This window comes from Rattus norvegicus, chromosome 1 (assembly GCF_021556685.1).
Source record: "Rattus norvegicus strain SHRSP/BbbUtx chromosome 1, alternate assembly SHRSP_T2T, whole genome shotgun sequence".
In the NCBI taxonomy this organism is placed as follows: Eukaryota; Metazoa; Chordata; class Mammalia; order Rodentia; family Muridae; genus Rattus; species Rattus norvegicus.
Genome location: NC_141534.1, coordinates 271,925,601 through 271,938,767, shown reverse-complemented (window position 1 = coordinate 271,938,767; position 13,167 = coordinate 271,925,601). Strand labels below are relative to the sequence as shown.

General features: G+C 36.7%; 1 protein-coding gene across 2 annotated transcripts in view; it reads left to right on the top strand.

The window, feature by feature from the left end:
* Pdzd8 (PDZ domain containing 8) overlaps positions 1–13,167 on the top strand; it is a 57,762-nt gene that overhangs the window by 7,809 nt on the left and 36,786 nt on the right. For both annotated transcript variants that reach the window (NM_001107446.1, XM_087552365.1), the window contains exon 2: positions 11,617–11,739. In NM_001107446.1, coding sequence (NP_001100916.1) covers positions 11,617–11,739 — 123 coding nt within the window. The remainder of the gene's footprint in view (positions 1–11,616; positions 11,740–13,167) is intronic.

Sequence of the window (13,167 nt, the reverse complement as noted above, 5' to 3'; positions counted from 1 at the left end):
ATCCCTGCTATTCCCAGGAGTATATGTAAATAATCCAAGGTGCAGTTGTTTCGTGCACTGAGTGTAGATGCCTCTCAGTTCTTTCTCCACCTTCCTCTCTACACCTGCCCTCTCCTGTTGCTTCCTTAATAGCAAAGTGAGGTAGAAATGTCACTCCCAGGTGTATTTGCAACTAACTAGGTATCCCTCCCACAGTATGTGTGGATCCAATTCTTCCTCCTTATCCCTTTATAAAAAAAATAAAATAAAATAACTTAAGCAGTCTTTAATGAGCTTCTAATGTTCCTGCATCTCCTTAGATGTTTCCTTGTATTTGCCCTTCTTTCCTGCTTATTGAGACTTGGCTTTCCTCTCCAGGATCTCCCCCCAACCCCCTTGGCATTTATCCAGCTTTAGCTTGGTGATGACCACGTGGACAGTTATGCCATTAGGCTTTTCTTGCTGTGTTTGCTCATGTAGATGACATATTCTTCCTATACACCTGGCCTTAGTAATTTCCTCAGACAACCTGAACTTCATCATCCTTTCTGTTGGACATAGATTAAACATTACACTTCTGTTTCAGCTCTTTGGAAGAGGGGAAGACATGATCTCTCCTAGAATGTCTTTGTTTTTCTTTGGAGTTCTTAAACAGAATATATGGAGTATATTTAACCCCACCCCCTTTTAAGGAGGGTGTATGTGTGTCTGTCTACACATGCATGCACATGTGCGTTCATATGCCTGTGCATGAGCAGTCTAGAGTTTGGTGTTGGGTTTCTGACTCAGTTGCTCTCCACTTTATTCTTAGAGACGAGTTCTCTTGCTGAACTTAAAACTTGTGACACAGCTAGATTGGCTGGCCACCAGCTCTGGGGGCTGTCTTGTCTCTGCCTTCTAGCTCCAGGATTACAGGCCCATGGTGTCTTATCTGTGGTTCCAGGGGATCAAACTCATTTCCCCATGCTTGCACCAACTGAGCAATCATTTCATCTCTAACTTACTTTTTTCTTAATGGTTAAAGATTATTGTTGACTGATTTATAAACAGATATTTTTGTATAGTTTCTCAAGACATGTGCCTCCTCTCCCTGCACTGTTCTACAGACATCAGTCTGTTACAAGGACTTGGTGTCAATCCTAGTCCTATACTGGGTACTAGTTCCTCTTTTCTACACAATGAAAAGACAAATATGGGTGTTTTTGCAGCCTTCTCTACATTCCAAAAGCCTTGGTTTTTAATTTTACATTCCTAAAAATGTCAATATTGATTAACTGTAGATCATTCTTTCCTTGAACTGATATAGAATAACAAAATTTATTTTCATTAGTCTAGCACGTAATTGTCAATTTTTGCGAAATCAGCAGAATGTTTTAGAACACATTTCGCTTTCTTCTGTGGTCAGCGCATTGGCACCAGAAATTCTTCATGTGGGAAGAGTAAAGCTGATTCTATGGTGAGTGGGATATTGAAATAGCTGGGCTCTGATTTGCTTTAGCAATATAGCTGGAAAACCTCTCTCTCCCCAACATAATTAGTTCTTGTGTACTTAAAAATACTGTGGCTGCTGTAGTAAAAGTGAGCCAGGAGGCTTATCCTTTTGCATGAAATACTGTCTTCATTGCTCTTCTATTGCTATGATAAGACAGCATATCCAGAGGCTTACAGTTTCAGAGGGTTAGAGTCCATGACCATCATGTCAGGGAGCATGGCACACATGGCATTGAAGCAGTAGCTGAGAGCTCATGTTGTTTCATGACCAGGTACACAACCACATGGCCCAAGAACACATTTACTCCAACAAGATCAGACTTCCTGTTCTTTCCCAAATAATTCTACTAACTGGAAACCAAGTATTCAAAATATGAGCCTATGGAGTCCATTCTCACTGAAAGCACCACAAGTTCTTAACTTATTTACTAGAGTCATTGCTGTTGACTAGTTGAATGGGCAATTGTGGCTTAGGAATGATATTAAAGGAAGGATGCTGCTCCTAGGGTCAAATCTGTAATTACCTCTATGACCTACAGTTATGTGACTACAAGTTTTTGCTGGAAAGTTTTTTATAGCAGTAGTAACTCTGCCTTACACATTTGTAATCCTAGGACTTGGGAGATGGAGGAGGAGGAAGCCATCCTCAGCTACATTGTGAGTCTAAGCCACATGAGTCCATGTTCAAAAACAAGCAAACCATAGGGAGCATGAATGAGCTGATCTTTTCATCAGAGACAGAGACACTGGCACCAACTCTGCAGTATTAAGGACCAGAAATCTCTATCTTGAAAATTAACTTATGCTCTGTTCTTAGACAACTTAGGCGTGTAGATAAAAGTATATAGCAAATTACAAGTCTAGTGTTTGTGTTGTAGGCTAATGTTTTGTCTGTTTCACAAATGTGTTTTTTAAAGTTGCCCCCCACTTGTGCGTGCGTGTGTGTGTGTGCGTGCGTGCGTGTGTTGAAGGTCAAAGGACAATGTCCATACTATTATTCACCTTCCACTTTGTTTTGAGGTAGTCTCTTATTTGTCAAGCTAGCTGGCCTGCCAGCTTCAAGGATTCTTTTGTCTGTGCCTCCCATCTCACCATAGGAACATGGAATTATAGACAAGTGCTACTGTATCCAGCTTTACATGAGGGCTGGAGAACAAAACTTGGGTCCTCACCCTTGCGTGGAAGTGTTTTACTCACTAAACCATTTCCCTCTCCTGTTCCCTGTAGGAGTTTGTCATACAGATTAGTTACAGTAACACTCAGTATGAAGGATGATTATAGTTGCTGGCTACATATAGTCTTACCTTAGTCATTTGGTAAAGTAAGTTAACTCTTTCAGGTCTTCCAGTTCTCTGTGATTTGCTAGAGTAAGGTATTCTTACACAATTGAATGAAAATGATTTTTAGAAGGCACTGAAAGTCTCTTGTTCTTACTGTTGTTGACAGATAGAACTCTTCTGTAAGGTTTAGCACTTCAGTATTTGGAAAGATTATTTATTCTTTTTTTGAGACAGGGTTTGTCTGTAGCCCTGACTGTCTAGAACTCTAGATCAGGCTTAAACTCAGATCTGCCTATTCCTGCTTCCCAAGCGCTGGGACTAAAGGCGCGCTCCATCACTACCTGGCAACTTTTTTATTTTTAAGCAGGTCATAGTAGCAAACTTTTGATATGGAGGAACTAAGCTAAATATGTGCAGTAAAGTATTTCCTTTTGTTTACTAATGTTGGGGTGATAAGGAGTATAAAGTTCAGATATTTGGGGATGAATAAAGAGAAAAAATTGATGATCATAATTTGTAATAAACTTTACTAAGCACAGCATATCTACATTATACCTTTTTAAAAGTAAATTACTAAAATATCTAAATACTTTAAAATCTGAAAAAAACAATTAAGTAAATCACTCAAAACTTGAACTTTTTAATAATTTTAAGAATTAGGGTTTGAACTTGAATCTGAGAGTCTTTGGGATTATGAGAAGTTATTGAACCAGAGTCTGTGGTAATAATTGTTGGAACTTAGGAAATATCTGTGTTCTTAAGGTTTTTCTTGAAAAGAAACAGCCTTTCTCTCTGAAATAGTAGCATTAACAGATATGGAATTTGTGTTCTGGTTTAGTTTATTCTAGGACAAACCATGCTGCTTATAGTTTCTGACACCAATTAAAAGAAAATCTAGATTTTAAGGTTGAGAGAGGAAAAGAATTATGTGAATATATGATTTAGCAATTGCTTCCCTGTTCTGTAGGCTGAACTTCTCTTAGAATAGACTTCATGTAGATTTCTCAAAGGATAGACGGGCATAGTCCTTAATCTTATAAGTATTGTTTTATTACTTACTACTTGAATGTGATTCTTTTAAACAGACATAGAGATAAACAGACAGAAGTATAGGTAATGTTAAAATCAGTTATACTTCAGAAAGCATTTTGCTTTTACTTAAGAGAGAACAACTGAAAAGCTAGACAGTTAGAACCTTTGCGTATAATTTCTTCCTCCTTGCTCTATTCAAATCTCTCTGCCTTCCAGTGGAGTAATGGCTTATTTTCTGTCTTGATGTGCCCAGACAAACTTTATATAGTCATACGTTATAGCCCCTGCCTTTCCACAGTTGGGAGGTGATAACATTACTTTAGGTTGTTTTCTCTCCCCCATTCCACAAGAGTTCGGTTTATTCAATAAAATTTAGTACCTTTTCAGGGGTACTGTACAGTCCAGAAGTAATTTGTGGTAGAAGGACTAAATCAAAATAGTCCCCTCTTTGAAGTATTTTTTGTTTTGTTTTGTTTTTAAATCTAGTAGTGAGAAACAATGTAATGAGGTTAAGTACCTGTCTAGTGCAAGCATGAGGACTTGAGTTGGGATCCCTGACATCCATGTAAAAGCTGAAGTATTCAAGTACTTGTAATTCCAGTTCTGACCATGGGGTGTGTGGACAGGACTGGGAAAAGGGGATCTTCATTAGTTAGCTTACCCTTACTGAGTCAATGAGTTCCAGATCTGGTGAGTCCCTCCACCTTATCTTTTCAGACAGTGTCTCTCACTCAGTAGATCTGCAACTCATTGATGACTCAGCAGTTAAGAACATTGTTTTTCAGAGGACCATGGTTTGATTCTCAGCACCCATAGTGGCTCACAACTGTCTGTAATTCTAGTTCCAGTGCATCTGATCCAGGCCCTCGCTGGTCTCAACAGGCATTAGGCAAATGCCTGATAGACCTACATGAAGACAAAATATCCATACACATAAAATAAAATGAAACGACTGAAAAAGTAAGGTGGGGTTTGATAGAAGACACCTAACATTGACCTCTGGTTGCCACAGTCGTGTATACCTGTACACAGACTCTAACACACAGAGTTATAATCTTTAATTCTTTTTAAAATGAAGTTGAGGCACCCTTTTGGCTGACTCTCTTAGATCCTTATAAGGGGGCCCTATCAAGTCAAAATTATACTCATAATAATGTAAAGTATAAAAATGTAATTTGCCTTTCCCATTTAGTCCTTTACAGTGGGGGTTCAAGAAGTCACACGATATATTATGATGTCATTACTGTCAGTTAATAGAATGCAAGCTTAATTTCTCATGGGGAATTAATGGACACCATCCCTAGAAACAACAGCTCTTTGGAGTCCTCAGTAATTGAAAAACATATGTGAGGATCCTAAGAAGAGAGTGTTTGCAAACCACTAGTTTAACCTGATGTTTATTTTCACTATATGTAAAGGAACTATTTTTCTTGTTTGTTCCTTTCTGAGTCACCTTTGATGAATATTGGATATAGACATTTGCAGTTGCTATTTAGAACTGCTAGTCCATATTGATATTGCAAGACATACAGGAATGAGAGTGGATCTGATGCATATTTAATTTTGCCATTTATTGTGTAACAGCAAACAAGATATTTGAGTGTCTCATCTTTAGTCTCCACCTGTAGAAAATGAGGTTTATTAAGTAAGTTCCATACATTGTTATGAGTTGTCAGGATACATGTGAAAATATAGTGTGATTTATAAAAACTATAACATTTAATGGCTAGGAGTACTAAAATGGGGAGGGATACTGGCTATTGTTTTGTTCTCTTGTAATTGTTAATAGAACCATGCAAGGTATATAGTTTTAAAACAGTTCCAGACACTGAACTCAGGGCCACCTGAAATCTAAAGCTGAGGGAAGAGAGAACTAGCCATGAATGTAACATTTGAATCAATGGAGGTTCTGAAATGCTTTATTGTGGAGGATGAGGAGATGTTTGCTCTCTGAGATATCTGTAGAAGGCCAGCCTTAATATGTACACAAAGTTTGATATGGCCTATTTCTAGAGTATATCCCTTTATGAGAAACTACTCATTTAATTCGTAAAACACGTGTGCAAGATGGACACTATTGCTGTCCTTTCAAATGAAGAAACTGGGCCTCTTAAAAGCTGAAGTAACTTGCCTAAAAGGTCTCAAATCTAGTAAGTACTAGAGCCAAAGTCTGAGACCAAGTAAACAATACTACTTTAAATTGCCTTATTCAAAAAACAAAAATCAGAAAGTTATGGGGAAATCATAGAAAATGTTGGAGAAGGAATTCAGAGTTCTACAAAGATAGAAATTGTGGGCATTAAAATGGATATGGAATGCATCAGCGGGGGGGGGGGGTAGGGGCAGCTATGAGTAGAGAATTATTCTCCATTCAATGAAACGGACATGAAGTCATTAACACGAGTTATGTCTAAGTTTTCTCCTTCTCTTTTGTTCCTTCTTGATTCTTTCCCTCTACTTCCCAGATACCTACTGTAAGAGTACATTAATGGTAGAGTACATATTATTTTGTTATCACACTAGTCTAACAGCTTTTGCCAATACCACCTAAGGTGGGCAAGGTCATCAGGTTCAAATACACTTTATTTTGAAAGGAGCACTGGCCTTGGGTGTGAGTGTGCCTCTGTTCTAATTGGCTGTGTCTCTGTTCTCTTTAGTTTCTAATTTTCTCCTTTATATTACAAGATATTTGTACATTTATCTTTCACATACAGTGTTGTATAGAATAAATATTTGGAAGTGTTTTGTTATTTTCATGATACTCTTTGAATTGTGTTACATATAATACATGCTGTTTTTAACCTGTTAAAAATAAAAGGGAGAAATGCTGTCACATGTGTGTTTAAGAGTTAAATAAGTTAATAACATAGACAAAACTCCTAGAACAATTCCTCCCACATAAATGCTAGCTGGATAAGAAGTGGGACAGGCCTAGTTGTTGTGATTATAGTTCTAATGAGCTAGTTGTGTAGGCAGCCACTTTGTTTCTCATTGCCTTTGCTTCCCTGAGGAAACAAGGAGGTTACCACAGATAATGTTTAAGGTTTAAACATCTCTCCTGTTTGTTGACTGATAGTGTTCACGGTATTTTTCGTTATCATTTAATAAGAAGATGTTGCTCTTAAAATGTTATGTTTCTTACAGTTATGCACTGAGATCTCAGTATATGGGTGTAGAAGGCAGAGAGAGAGAGATCTCAGTATATGGGTGTAGAAGGCAGAGCATGTGTCCTTTATAAATATGGATAGACTTTTAAAGGGTGAGGACAGGTACTTCAGAGGTGACATAAACACTTGAAGAATTCTATGTTTAGCAGTTAACGTCTATGATACCTTGCAGTTTAGAAAGTGCTAGCATTTAAAAAAAAAAAACAAAAAAAAAAAACGGGGCTGGGGATTTAGCTCAGTGGTAGAGCGCTTACCTAGGAAGCGCAAGACCCTGGGTTCGGTTCCCAGCTCCGAAAAAAAGAACCAAATAAATAAATAAATAAATAAATAAATATAAAAAATAAAAAAAACAAAACAAAAAAAACCTCATCTCATAGACAGAGAATACAACCTCTCTGACTTTTAAATAAGAAATAGATGAAAAACCTGACTGAAATAATACGCTTTGTTACATAATGGAGTTGAGAGTGCTATTTATTTATATTGCTTTAAATATTGTTTTTTTCATAATACTTTGCCTCCTTGGCAAGTCCTCCATCCACCTTGCCTGTGTATTTCTAGAGGTAGAATTCTTGCTCTGCATTAAAGGTCTGTGTCCTTTTAAAAACTAATTGTTAGTTTGCCTTTTACTAGGCTGGAAACTCTAGTAAATTTATCATCCAGGAAAGAACACACAAGCTGATTGAAGTCAAGTAGCTCTAGACCTCAGCATATTTTTATACTGGGTTTGTAGTAAACCCTTCTCTAAGGACCACCGTGTTTGCAAACAGTTGTACTGCTGCCATGTGATGGAGATGTCACCAGCTGGCATTCAGGGTGTGTTACAGAACAATCTTGAAAAGACATCTTAGAGTAAAAACACATTTTAATGCTACAATCCAATAAGAGAAGGAGGTTTAGCTTCTTCTGTAGGTATAAAATTTTAATTATACATTTTAATATATACTTAATTTACTAAAGTAACACATTTAAGAATACAACTTCTTTCTTGTCCTTAAACATTAATTGAAGATTTAACTCGCTACATGAAAAATTTGTGATTGTGACAGTTTAACTCAGAATATTGACAAGATGAGCAGTTATAAAACCAGAGTGAGGGCCTGAATTCAGTTCCCCTAAACTTAGCACATAACAGTGCTGGGGATGATGGTGTGCTTGTAATCTCAGTGCTGGGATAGGAGGTGGGATGGGAGGATCATTGGGGCTGTCCAGCCAGTGAAACATACTTGGTAATGCTAAGGCGGTGGGAGACACTCCCTCAGAGGAAGTGGATAACCTCACTGAGGATGACACCCAGGGATGCTCTGTCATCCACAATGTCCACACGTATATGTACCTGCACAGAAGAACACACAAGTAAGTGCACACACAGAGAGAAACATGTCATATATATGTGTCGTCCTGCTTGGCCTAAAAGTAACTATTCTCCTGATTTTTGATTTTTAACACCACTTGTCCTATCTTTTAGCTTTATAATTTGAATCATATTATAAGTGCTTACTATTTTCTTGGTCTAGCTTTTTTGATTAAATGTTTATGCATATGGCTGTAATTTTATTTTCTGTAGACTATTCCACTCTACAAACATGCCTCAGTGGGATAATAATGGACAACTGCTTAGTGTTACACCCATCTTTTCTTGATGCACATTTCTATTAGATCCTGCTTGGGCAGGATTGTTGAGTCACAGACTGCTACGTGTCTTTTTAGAATTAATAGAGATTTTCTAATTAAGTCTATTCTAGCAGTTTTATATCCTATAACATTTGGTCCTATCTCTCTTTATTTTAGTTAATGCATGAAAGTTAAAAATAGAGCAGAAGGATTTAATTAGGTGCTGAGAATTTAACCCATGACTTTTATTATTGAGCCACAGCATAAACAGAAAGGTTTTATAAAAATTACTTGGCTGCCCTAAGTCTCACGGTGTAGAAGTGACCATTTGTAACAGTTTCTCTTTAACAGCTTTTAGGTGGTTAAGGCAATAGATTCTAAAGCCAGACCTAGATTTTGGCTCCACCACTTTATAGCTGTGTGTATTTCCCTTGAGCAGGTTACTTAACCGATTTGTGTCTCAATTTCCTCATCTATACAATGAGTGCTAATTATATATTTATCCATCTCATAGAGTTACCATAGAAAGTAAGTTATAATACAAGGTAAGCGTTAACTGTATGCTTAATTATGCTGTTGCGTCCATGTTGCTGAGCAATGTAATAACTATAATGTTATCTACTGTTTAACCTTATAAGAAAGAAGACTTAACTAATGCCCTTTCTTACCATCCTTTTGACTTTTTCCAATCTATTATAATCACTGCTTTATGTTGATTACATCTATAGTCTGTTCACTCTCAAGCAGTTTGATTTTATTATTATTATATTTTCATTTTCATGCTATGTGGATCATGTTTTCATATTTGAGCTTTTATAATTTTTTTGGGTAGAAACAAATTTTAGGTTAATACATTATAGTAATTGTTGGATACTGTTTTTACTGTTTTTTCCTACCCCAGTGCTTGTAACTGCTTTGTTTATTTTTGAGACAGGATTTTTTAAATGACATTTTCATACATGCTTGGTTTTGATTTACCCAAACGGTTTTGGGGTATGAATATGTGGATTCTTTTGACTGGTTTGTGGATAACAGCTTAATCCTGTTGAGTATATTCAACTTAAATAGAATACATACTTTTTTTTTTTAGTTTTGATGTATTTTGTGCATAAACATTGTTTGCAAAACACTGTAGGCATTAATAAATTCAGGTTAGATTATATATCATATACTGTTTAACTGGTGCTCCTCTGAGAATTGTGACATGTTTTAACAAGAATTGATTGTTAGCTAAATGTTATTTAGCTAAGTAACTTACAGTACTAATGCTGAAGTTTCTAGAGATAATATTTATAATTTTTTAGTTAATAGATTCTTATATGTTCTTCAGAAACTTATAAGACTTATATTTTTAAAGCTTTCAGATATAATAAATGTTGTTTTAATATCATAAATACAGTTTCTGATCTTTCTTTAATCTCCAAAAATTTAGAACATGTCTGAGTTAAATGGCTTCAGAAGCAAATCAGTATATTATGGCAATTCTGGGGGAATTTCTGCTTTCTATACGAGTTTAAAGTCAGGAGAAAACATCGAGCATTGTCTGTTCCCACTTTTCCTTTTCTAGTAGATTTTCCGTTATTCACATTTTCTGTAAAACAGGACTTTCCCTCCTGTATCAACATCCTTCAGAATAAACTGTAGTATACTTCTGTTATCTTCCACATGTTTAATTTTTAGTGTTTGATTTTTGTAAGTCTGCTCAACAGTGCTGAAGTACTGGATGTGTGGCGCCTTGGCTGGTTTATGAGAGGCACGGGTGTTGTGAGATGAGGCCTACAGAGACTTTCGTGGCCAGTGTTTTAAATGACTACTAGATAAAGAGGAAAGAAACCAGTGTGCTTAGTTTGCTGTGATCTGAGAGCTAAAGCCAAGTAGAAAAAAGAATGATGAGAACTGCTCTCTTAAGGAGCCCAGAAAGTTAAGCTTCAGTTAGAACCGGAGGTCTGAAGTCCTATGCACACTACCCTCAGGAGCATGCAGTGACCTCCTAGACAGAAAGGCTTGTTATATTAAGAGAGTGTATGATTAGAAAGATGAACTGTGATGGATGGCCTTTGTGAAATCTAGAATCTCAGTCTCAAAATCATCCTTAGAATCAATGATATGTTACCTAGGCTGGTTTTAAATCCCTGGGTTCAAATTATCAAGAGGCCTTAACCTCATTAGTGGCTGGGATCATAGATTTGTGTCACTACACCCAAATATTTGTTTTGTAATTTTTAAACCATAAATTTTTCTGCACAGGCAAATGTCATGGCTCATGTAGATTGAGAATCACAGAGCTTCAAGCCCGAGTTCTCTCATATTCTCTGTCTTTTGCTTTAGTGGAGGGGTAGCAGTTGTGATTGAGTTAAAGTTTTGCTCTTTTTATACTCCTACAGTTTATAACTCAGCATAGGCATATCCATAAGAAAAGGGCTATTTTAATAATAACCACGGTGTGCCAATAAGTCATAGATAGTTGAGCTGTTAAATAGTTTGGGCAGTGGTGAAGTCAGTATAGCTTGAATTCTGCTTGGACCATTGCTGTGTAAAGTTGAATCAACAAACGTTTAGTAACCTTTGTAAACTTCGCTATCTGGAGAAGGGGAAGTACACAGCAGCACCAGTCTGGAGTGTGAACATTAAGAAAACTCATGTAAAGCAATTCCCATTGCTAACAAATATCTTCAGTAGTAGTTTGCTACTGTTTATGTTATTATTATGTCCTAATCATTTTGTGCCCACTGGCAGTGGAGTCTAAATTTTGATCAGGTACAGGTGCTTCTCATCTGGTCCAAAAAAAAAATAAATAAATAAATCTGTCTTCATCCAAACTTGAGGGGCTCCTGGATGCCTCTGGGTTCCCCCTTTCTGTATCTAAGTGTTCTGGGCTTGTCAATAAAGGTGTCCAGAGAAGACACCATTACCTTCCAGTGTACTATGGTTTGGTTTTGTAGAGGAAACACATAGTTAAATATTTTGAGTCTTTTGTTAAACAGGTAGGTATTCAGGTAGCTCTAAACTATGATCATTATTCAGAAATTTAGACTTATCTTTACTTTTATCAGGTTTAAGCCGTTTTTTCCATACCAAGCCTTGCAAGGATTTGAAGAAGATGAAGATCTTATCCATATTCAACAATGGGCACTTACTGAGGGCCGGCTTAAAGTTACATTGCTAGAATGTAGCAGGTACGTTCTTTGTTTCCTCTTTACTTTATGTGGTCAAGAAGGTATGATAGAAATATATTAAGGACTGTTTATGTTTATTCTGCTTTAATGTTAGTTTATGTTGCATTATTTTACCTATAAATACTTTATACATAAATTTAATGAAAACAGTCTTTTATCATATTTAGAAAGTCACTTGGAAGCATTTATTTTTGCAATAATTCCCAATTTTTTAGATGAATAGTGCTGTGCTGACATTTTTATCTTAACTTTGCCTATTAGAGAGCACTCCGAACATAGTAGTTTTGTGAGTTATGATTATTAAAAATTCTCACTGACTAAACAGACTATGAACACTGTGTTTGTAAGTAGTCTTTCCTAGCTCACTATTTTACCACTGTAGTCCAAGCTGTGTTCATTTCTTGCCTAAATTAACAGTCAGAACAACCTTTAAAATGCAATTTAGTTGTCACTCTTCTGCATAAAGCTCAGTGGCTTCCTTTTGCTCCCAGGATGGCATCCAGAGCTTCCTCTGACCTATGAGTGTCTTTTTATCCAGCTTCTTTTTCACTGCCTTCTGTTCATGCCTTAACTCATAGTGTGTCAGTTACACAGGCCTTCCTTTAAGAAGAGAGTGTTTGACAAGATACCCTCCAAAAAGCCAGGTAGTGAATATGGACTGACCTGGTGATTTCCCCTGGTGTCTGCCTCTTCCCAACTCTGCTGTGTACTGCAGAGCCAGTCACAGGCAATGCTTAAATGAACTGACTTAGCTTTGACCTTGAACTTGGTCACTTTCAGTTAAGTTTTATGTGTAATGAAGTGGTATTTCAATTATTTTTTAACCATTTAAAAATGTAAAATCATTGATAGCCCACATAAAGCGGCAATTGCCTGGATTTGGACCATAGCCTGCCACTTCTCTGCCTAGACATCTTAAAGGACAAGCTCCATCCATCTGCCTTCTTGACCATCCTGCCTCATGCTTTTTGAAACCAGCCTGTCCTAGTACTTAATACCACCACCTTATTATCTGCTTCGTGTTCCAAATGCAGTACACTGTCCTCAGACTACGTTTCTTGGTGACAGTTGATTATACCACTAACTTCTTATAACTTTTAATCTTCATTCCTAACTCATGATATAGATAAATACTTGAGTAGTGGGGTTATATTTTGTACCTAATACATTTGAGTCTTTGCAAATAATTATGAGTATACTGATATTTCTAATTCATTTTTTAAAGTCTTGTGGTAACTGATGGTTATGCTTCATTCTGTCAGAAAGTCTTGACAAGAGACTTATTGAAAAAAAAAAAAAGGCCAAATATGCTGCTATATCATTAGAGGAGCCATTGTGTAAAATAAAACAGATACAGTAGGTACGGGGCTAGGAATTTAGACAGAGAGTGACACCAGAAGGGTAAAAAGAGAAGAACAATAAAAATGC